This window comes from Trichosurus vulpecula, chromosome 6, assembly GCF_011100635.1.
Source record: "Trichosurus vulpecula isolate mTriVul1 chromosome 6, mTriVul1.pri, whole genome shotgun sequence".
Taxonomy (NCBI): Eukaryota; Metazoa; Chordata; class Mammalia; order Diprotodontia; family Phalangeridae; genus Trichosurus; species Trichosurus vulpecula.
This window is the reverse complement of record NC_050578.1, coordinates 76,621,841-76,631,432: the sequence shown is the minus strand read 5'-3', so window position 1 is coordinate 76,631,432 and position 9,592 is coordinate 76,621,841. Positions and strand designations below refer to the sequence as shown.

At 45.8% G+C, this 9,592-nt stretch overlaps 1 protein-coding gene across 3 annotated transcripts in view; it reads left to right on the top strand.

Annotated features, from left to right (window-relative positions):
- The first annotated feature begins 7,109 nt into the window (after window positions 1-7,109).
- The window catches only part of SEPTIN11 (septin 11), a 127,259-nt gene continuing 124,776 nt past the window's right edge, over window positions 7,110-9,592 (top strand). For 2 of the 3 annotated variants that reach the window (XR_005010632.1, XM_036762599.1), the window contains exon 1: window positions 7,135-7,333. Coding sequence is in view for 2 of the 3 variants with exons in the window: in XM_036762599.1 (XP_036618494.1) it covers window positions 7,307-7,333 (27 nt within the window). In the remaining variant the exon portion in view is untranslated. Of the gene's footprint in view, window positions 7,334-9,592 lie in introns of all 3 variants that reach the window. The other variant, XM_036762600.1, reaches the window with a different exon arrangement.

The following is a 9,592-nucleotide window of genomic DNA, read 5'->3' as shown; positions in this document are numbered from 1 at the left end:
AAAGTCCTCAGCATGTTGAGGAAAGAAAAAACTTAAAGATATGACTGCAGATAGATTGTCAGAAATCTTTGAGGAAACCTGGGAAAAATAAGAGATACCAGAAGGCCAGAGATTTGTAAATGGCCCAATTCTCCAGAAGAGGGAAAGAGAATGTTATGGAAATTACAAACTTGCTAGTATGATGAAATTCCAGAATAGATTTTTTTTTGTTTTATTGATGTTTTTTAATGCTTTAATTTCCCAATGTCGCTCCCCAATAGAGCCTCACTTTTTTTTTTGGTAACAAAAAAGGGAAATTAGTTAAGTAGTTAGTTTAGTTAAAGACAGTTAAGTGAAATATTACATCACTTTGACCAACCTATAGTCTTGAATAAATTATTAATTAAGTGATTTCTGAGTGCTTAGAAAAGAAATAGATGATCACTGAGAGCTGGAAGAGGTTCACTAGGAACAAATAAATCATAACAAACTAATCTCATTTCTCTTTAAAAATAGTTACTAGACTGATACATTAAGGGATATCATAGATGAATGAATGAATAAGTACTTATTCATCACTATGTGCAAAAACTATGTACAGGGGACAGAAACAGAAAAGAAAGCCAGTTCTGGCTTTCAAGAAGCTCACATTCAAAAAGGGGGAGAAAATACAAATAGGAATTTTCAGCTGCAAATGAGATGGAAAGGTCCATAGGCCTTAAGGTACAACAGCAAAGTAGATAGCAATGCCTCTCTTAAAATGTCATTTCCATTGATAAAACCATATCTGTTTCTAAGGTCAAACCAGAACTTTTTTTCTCTGGATCTTCGGTAACCAGGAGGTTGCTGAGGAGGTAGAGGTTTCATTTCCAAGAGCTGCTCCTATGGATAATGGGTGATGCAACTGCTCATAGTTCCAGGGCAGAAAAGAGTGATTGTGGTCACTCACAGAGCAGAACACAAGTCAGGAGAGCAGTAAACACATCTCTCCCTAGATCATACCACCTTGAAAGAACTTACAGAAAACTTACAGATCTCCAGAATTATCCCTGAAAACATCTGCACAAAAATGCTGAAGCTTAAGATAGTGCCTGCTCCACTCCAGAAGCAGAGCTTCACTTTAGCATAGAGTTAAAAGTCAAGAAATAGGCTGGAAAAATGAGCAAACAGCAGAAAAAGATCCTGACTATAGGAAGTTACTATGGTGACAGGGAAGAACAAAATACAAATTCAAAAGAAGACAACAAAGTCAAAACTGCTATATCTAAAGCTTCAGAGAAAAATGTGAATTGGTTTCAGGCCACTAAAGAGCTCAAAAAGGATTTTAAAAATCAAGTAAGTGTATTAGGAGGGCAGAGTTTATAATCTCAAAGAGGATCATAAACATGTCTGAAAGGTTTGGAACCACCGGATATAAGAAACTCTCAAAGTAGAAGGCAGAAGAATCAAAACATATATTTAGGCTCCACAGTAACCAACCCATGAACCAGCAACCCCATTTTGATATATTGATCAAAAGCTTCCAGGCCCAATAAGTATGCCTGGAAAGAGTAACCAGGAGGCTACAGAGAAGCATGATTGCATAAAGCAAAATCATGCTTCCCCCTCTATGGTAAAAAGATTACCCACTGGCCTGAAGTCTTTGTTCAGCTTCCTCCCGTAGGTCAGCTCTGCTACTGGCAGCTCCTGCTTCGGCTGTGGCTGTGGCTGTGGCCGTGGCCGTGGCCGTGGCTGTGGCCGTGGCTGTGGCTGTGGCTATAGCAGCCTCTGGCTCCAACGGGAGCTGCTTTTAACCATCCAGCTTCTGCGGGGGTGTAAGGTACGCCGGGGAAAGCACAGGTTCTTTCAATCTGCTTAAGCAAGGTGAAGGGGTTGACCGGGAAAGCACAGGTTCTTTCCATCAGCTTAAGCAAGGGAAGCAAGGTGAAGGGGCCGACAAGCTTACTCCAGTCCAACATACAAACAGCATTCAGTTCAGGGGAAAAAGCCAAACTAGTCAAGGGCACTTGTTGACTAAGTGCTATAAGGAGCCCATTTTTGGTTGCCAACACAGTAAGAGAAGTAGAGGAAAAGTTGGGAAGAGAAATGAGAGAGATGCAAGAAAATCATGAAAAAAGAGTCAGCAGCTTGGTAAAGGAGGCACAAAAGATACTGAAGAAAATAACGCTTTAAAAAGCAGAATAGGCCAAATTATAAAAGAGGCACAAAAATCCAATGAAGAGAAGAATTCCTTGAAAAGTAGATTTGGCCAAATGGAAAAAGAGGTACAAAAATTCACTGAAGAAAATAATTCCTTAAAAAGTAGAATTGGCCAAATGGAAGAGGAGGCATAAAAGTTCACTGAAGAAAATACTTCCTAAAAAATTAGAATTGAGCAAGTGGAAGCTAATGATTTTTTTAATAAGATATCAAGAAACAATAAAACAAAATCAAAATAATGAAAAAAAAGAAGAAAATATGAAATATCTTGTTGGAAAATCAACTGTGGATGGTGATCTTCAGTAACAGGAGACAGGTTTCATTTCCAAGTGTTACTCTTTTGGATGATGGCCAAGTATGCTGAAATCAAGAGAGTTGGGGGGTCGGGGGAGGAAGCATGGTGAGAGAAAGGGGTACTGCAATTCCTAAGGTTCTTGGGCTTATCTCTTCATTGGCATCAATTGGTCAGCATTTGGCATCCATTGTGGCAGGTATGTTGGATACCTTTTTGGCAGCAGCTATTCCCCTTGGGATCACTAGGGAAAGGAAGTAGAAGCAGCGGCAGTTATTGGGGGAGGGCTGCTCTTCTTGGGGCTCTTGGGGTCAGGTCCTAGGCTGTGTCCTGAAGGGTCTAGGGGAGATGTTGACAACACACACTGCCTTCTTACTCTTCCTTGGGGTGCTTTGCTGCTTCAGTTAGCTCAGCTTACCTGCCTCATCAATAGGTACTGTGATTTTAGCAAGATATCTCACAAAGTCTTAAAATGTGGAATCAAGTCTACTACTAACTAACTACTGCTTTGCTGCTGCACCCTAAGGACTATGGGACTCTTCCATTTTCCTTGAAATGGAAATTTTGCATTTGTATTGTCTCCCTCATTAAGATTGTGAGCTCCCTAGGAGCAAATACTGACTTGTTTTTCTATGTGTAGGCCCTTTGCTTAGCACAGTGCTTTGTGCATGATGAGGCTTTAATACAATCCTTTATTCATTCATTCATTCAAATAGCTTCATGATTTTGGGCAAGTTCCTAACCTTTTGGGGATCCACTTTTCTCACCTGCAAAATAATGATCTCTAAGGTCCTTTCTATCTCTAACATTAGATGACTCTATATCAGAGGTTCTTAATCTTTTTCTGTGTGTTTGTTATGAGTCCCTTGGCCAATCTAGTGAGACCTATGGACCCTTTCTCAGAATAATAAAATGGAAAGAAATGCTAAATTTCAGTTACAAGTTTGTAAAAATAAACATGTCATTTTTTTTCCCATTCAAGTTCATGGATCCCAGCTTAAGAACCACTCTCTGCATCCTTGGAGACAAAATGGAGAAATATGGGCTGGTTAATAGTACATTTACATGAATTTACAATTGATTTAAAAAGCATAACCGAAGAATGTTGATCAATGTATTGATTTTATCCCAGAGGGATTTCTATAGTGGCATGTCACAAGGCCCTGTCTTTGTCTTACACCGTTCAGTATTTTTATCAATGATTTAAAGACAGAGAAAATATATTCTTAACAAATTTTCAGATGACTCAAACAGCTAATCCACTGGATGAGAGAATCAGGATTCAAAATTGTCTCAGCAGGATGGAATTGTGGACAGAAATTAACATCTAGGTTTTTAAAAGTCAATTATGTAAGTAGAGGATGAGAGATTTGCTTGACAGTAGTTCAAGTGTAAAAGACCCGAGGGTTTTAAACTGTCTATAAATTCACCATTAGTGAGTGTGGAGATGTGGCTTTCAAAAGAATGTATCCTTAGTCTGATTTACTGAAAGTATTGAGGGGGAGGCAGCTAGGTGGCACAGTGGATAGAGCACCCACCTTGAAGGCAGGAGGACCTGAGTTCAAATTCAACTTCTGATGCTAGTTGTGTGTCCCTGGGCAAGTCACTTAATCTCGATTGCCTCCAAAAAGAGTAAAATAAAAATAAATAAATGGAGGGGGTGAGGAAGAAAAGAAAGTATTGGGTCCAGTCGAAGGGGGGCAGTTCCAATGTACTGTGGGCTGGTCAGACCATGCCTGCAGTATCATGTCATACCTAGGTACATTTTATGGGAGACATTAACAAAGTAGAACATCCAGCAGAGGGTGACCAGGATGATGAGAGATATGGAAACTTTGTCATATCCTCCCTGATTGAGGAAAATGGAGATGTTTAGTTTGAGGCAGAAGAGATTTGGGGAGGATAGGACACAAATCTTCAAAGATTTTGAAGGCTGTCATATGGAAGTCGGAGTAGACTAGTTTTCTCCAAAAAAAGAAGAGCTAGGGACCAATGTGTAGAGGTTACAGAAAGACAGATTTCAGCTTAACAAAGAAAGGACTTCTGAATAATTCGAATTGTCCAGAAATCAAAAAGCTGTTTGTAGAAGTAAGTAGTAAGCGTCCTGTCACAGGAAGTATTGAAGCAGCAGCCAGATGCCCAGGATAATAGCTGTGAGCATTAAAGTTTGAAAAGGACATAACACATATCTATATCAATACATTTGTGTGTATATGTAACATATGTATGTATATATGTGTGTTTATGTGTGGGTAATTCCCATGACCACTCCAAAAGGTGGGTACTATTATTATCCTTATTTTACTATTAAGAAAACTGAGGCTTTTAGAAGATTCATGACTTGCCACATGGCTACAGAGGATCTGAGGGAAGGTTTAAACCTGGGTCTTCCAAACTTGAAATCTAGTTCCCTATTCACACTGCTTCCCTGTCATTGAGGGAGGGTGGATTAGAGATCCTCTAAGTTCTTAAGATTCTATGGATCAGACACCTAGAACAGAAAGGGACCTCAAAGGCCATTTAGTTTAACTCTCCTCAGAGTGACATTGGCAATAAGAGTGACTTATTTAAGATCACATAGGTAATAAAAATCAGTGTTAAGACTTGAATCCAGGTCCTATGACTTTGGGGCAGCTAGGTGGTACAATGGAGAGAGTGCCAGGCCTGGAGTCAGAAAGATTCATCTTCCTGAGTTCATATCTGGCCTCAGACACTTACTAGCTGTGTGACCCTGGGCACCCTCTTTGCCTCAGTTTCCTCATCTGTAAAATGAGCTGTAGAAGGAGTTGGCAAACCACTCCAGTATCTTTCCCAAGAAAACCCCAAATGGGGTCACAAATAGTCCTACTAAAAATGACTAAACAATAACAACCTATAACTTCAGAACCCAGTGACATCTCTTTCCAATATACTAATGGGAAGCCTCAAAATTGTCTTCATTAGCAGAATACTCTAAGCAAATGGACTATTCAGCATCTGACAACAGATAAATACTTTCACCTTAAAATGTCAGTCACTTTAAATGTCAGTCAGGATGTGGTCAGACCTGACAATGTCCAGGGTAGAGGGTAGAGAACACTCTTTTGGACTCAAGTCCAGTTCTGTAGTTTTGAGAGATGGAGGCCTTTAGTTTGGAAGAGGAGACCCAAAGGCCAGAATGAAAGAAACAAATCCCAGGCAGGCATTCCACATCTCCTCAGTCACTACCCCGACACCCAGCCGGCCCAATTACTTGCTGAAGAGGATCTATCTATATGATACCCACACAGCCACGAATTTCTTATAATCTTCTGGACGCCACCATCCACGCTGCCCCCCTCCCCCCCCCCCAACGGCAAAGTTGGAGATCAAAAGAAACCGTAGATCTGTGATCCATCTCAAACCCAAGCTAAACCCTCTTCCTGGGCCTCAGGACACTCTCTTCCTCTAACTCAATCAGTAAAGCTGTTGCCATGTGCAGAATATAAATAAATAATAATTCCCTTCCCTGGAGGTGTCTCCCAATCCCACGTCCACAGATGGCCAGACTCCATAATCACTCACTTCTGCATGCCTCCCCCCATCACAACACACACACACACACACACACACACACACATTCTCACGTACACTCACATTTATGCATTAACACCAAAGACACATGCACACATATACAGACACACGAGGACCTTCCGGCTTCAGAACTAATCCCATAGAACGTCCTCAGCTCCAATGGTGCTCTAACCAGACTCTCTTTTGTTAATACACTGAGAGGTCGTCTCTATTCCCTTTCCCCCCTCCCCACCTTTCTTCCTCTCCAAGAACTAACGGCCACGTTAAAATCAAGCCTGCAATGTCAGAATTTCCCTTTTCCCCCTCTCAAGCAGGGAGGTTAGGTAGCCCGCAGCAATCTAGTCCTACACTCCTCCATCCCCACGCTACGTTCCTGGTAGACAGATGACAGCTTCCAGCTGTTACGGTAGAGAACTCTGGCAACCTCCATGTCCCCAACCTAGATGATGGAGGGAGAAGACAGAGAAGGAGGGAGGAGCGCTGCCTTGGCTCTTTAGCTTTCCCTGCTCCTTCTGGGGGCGAGCCTGCCACCTGTGCCCAAGCATCACTCCGTTTCCCCTGCTCCACGGACCCAGGGGCACCCACGGGAAGAAGCATTTCTGCACTGGCCCTAGCTTTGTGGAAGATGCTCTCTGTGGGCATCCTTCCCCCTCTCCAGCCCAGCATCCTCCCCTCTCAGTCGCCTTTTCCTCCCCGGAGCGGAGCGCGCGCGGCAGAAGCCGGGACTAGGAGACCCACGCAGCAGGGCTGGCTGCTCTCGGCCTCGAGCATCTGCCGGAGCCCGGGGGAGTGCGAGCAGCGAGCGCGCAAGCTTGCAGGCGTCCTGTGGCACTGGGGCGGGGAGCTGGCGGCCGACGGCTGGATTCGGAGGGAGGTGGTAGCGGCGAGAGTGGGGGCGGCGGCTGGGATGGAACGAGATGGCCAGGTGGGGCGAGCAGGGAGAGCCCCGGCCCACAGCTGGCTGGGCAGAGGTTGCCAGCCTCCGCCCCAGCCCCCGCCGCCCCCGCCGTCAGCCTCGGCTCCTGGAGCTTTTGCCCAGACGCACACCGACACCCCTTCCAGGGGACGCGAATGGTCCCTTCCAGTCGGGTGGCCATGTTGCTCTAATAAAGCGGGCGGGGCGGCGGCGTGGGGGGGGCAGAAGCTTCTGAATGTGAGCGGGAGCTAGACTCGGAGCTGGAGCCGCCGAGTGCAGAGAGCCCGGAGCCGGGGCGGCGAGCGTCGCGAGGAGAGCCCGGGAGCCAGGGGACGAGGTCAGCCGCAGTCCAGAGCACTGCCGCGGCGATGGCCGTGGCTGTGGGGAGACCCAATGTGAGTGCCGCGCCCCTTCTGGCGCCCCCAGTCCCCGTCCCCATCCCCCATCCTTCCAGCCCCGAGCCCCCCGATTTTAGACCTGATGGAGGAGGAGGAGGAGGAGGAGGGAGGAGGGTGCTTGCTTCAGGGCTGGGGGCATCGGAGCTTAGCCGTGTGTCTCCAAGCGCGCGAGCGTGTGTGTGTGTGTGTGTGTGTGTGTGTGTGTGTGTGTGTGTGAGAGAGAGAGAGAGATGTGAATTTAGGCTGGTGTCAAGTGTGGAGGTGCGTGGAAGGGATCCTAATCGATTAACTAGCATGCTGTGCAACAGTGTCTAGGTTCCAAAGCTCCCCTTTCGTGTGTGTGTGTGTGTGTGTGTGTGTGTGTGTAGGATGTGGGGGCAGAGACGGTCTTTGGTGAAATTATTTTTTTTTTTTGCAGCAGTGTCTCTGCTCCCACCTCCCCCCCACCCCCCTGTGACAGTCTGAAGAAAGCCTCGATGGTGTCTGTGTGTATGTGTGTATTTCTCTTATTTCCAACCCTGAGGCCCCCCGCCCCCCAACACACACACACGCGCACACACACACGCACACCTTCCCTTCACGGTGAGAGAGATCTCACTGTCGGGAACGTTACACTGGGGAAAGGCTTTCCTGTCGTGGTAGGTAATAGGAAGAAAAATACATGTGTTTATTTAAATACATTTATAACTGAGAAGAATCCGGACGTGGCTTTCGCCTGCGGGCTGCGAGATCGATCCGGCAGCCCAGACCCCACCGCACGCTGCTGTGGCTGGGCCGGACCCGGAAAGCCCCAGCTCCCAGCCACTCCCCGCCTCCGCTCTCCTCCCCTCCCAAAAGTTTGAAAATGATCCTTTTGCCGCCTGGGTGCTAGCTTTTCAATGCCGGGCGGATTACATTTGGGGGCGGGAGAGAGGGTGGGTGTGGGACAGGGGAGGAAGAGGAAGGGAGGGGAAGGCAGGGAGGAGAAGAGAGGGGAAGAGAAGAGAAGAGGGGGAGGGAGGGAGGCCTCCGGTGGGTTGTGCTCGCGAATGGCCCGATACCCTGTTAGCTCGCTGGTGGCCAGGAGGCTCCTGCCAGTGCCCGCCCCTGGAGGGGTCGGTGGGTTTTCCCAGCCTGGCCTGGAAGGCTTGCATTCCGCGGCTCGTGGGTTGGAGAGAATTCCTTTTGGCAAGGCATCCTCCGTGCAAATGACTCATTAGTGCCCAGGACAATACTGGGCTATTTTTAAGGGTGAGGTTCTCTCATTCTCTGGGAGCCCAGCTTCTCTTGGACCCTGTTGAGACTGCATTTTCTTTTTATGGGAGGAAATAGGAAGGGGAAGGAGGAGTTCTTGTCTTTTCATTCAATTCAACAGACATCATTAAGTGCTCTGTGTAAAGAAGGCGCTGAGCTGGGCGCCCTTTCTTTGATCAAATTCAGCGGTTGTGGAGCTGGCACAGATGTTGAGGGAAAGATGGGGCCAACTTGGCCTAGTATCCTTCCTTCCATCCTCCTCCTCCTCCCTCCTTTTATTTCTAACCGTAGAGTTAGACTCACAGTCACATTAGATTCTGGAGGCCCAAGCTCTGAGTAGTGAGCAAATGCTTCAGCAAGAGAGGAGGGTGATAGGTCTTCCTCACCGATTTCTAAACACACCAGACTGCGTTCCCAGAAGAAACAGAAACACGACTGTCCAGATGGTTGTGATTCGCTTGAGGGTGGAGGGAGGGCTTGGCAGCCATAGTGTCTTTAGTGCAGGTCCATGCTGTCACAATTGCGAGGTTACTAGTTAAGGAAACTCTAGACCTATATATTGAGCTAAATCTCTGCCTTCAAATTGACTCGTCATCCTCATCTAGTTCCTCAGCTGTAGAATGGGGTTAATAATAAATAGCACCTACCTCCCCCAGGGCTGCTTTGAAGATTGAATGAGATAATATTTGTAAAGCAGAAAGCGCTATATAAACGTTACCTATCATTATTGTTATGATCGTTAGTAATTCAAGTAATCATTGTTAGCAGTTTTAGCAGTTTGGTTAGCATCCTTAGCAGTTTTAATGTAATATACCTTCCCCCTACGTTCCCTTTAATTCCTACCTTACTCCTTCCCCCTCTCCCCACCATATTTCCTGGACACAAAATACATTGATTAAACTAAATCTGCTTCATATGAAAAAAGAAAGTAATGTTTAGAAATAGGTTTACTTGTTTATGTGTCTTTTTGTCATTATTACAATTATTATTTTGATCCTACCCTCAAATCGAAAATTGGGGCAG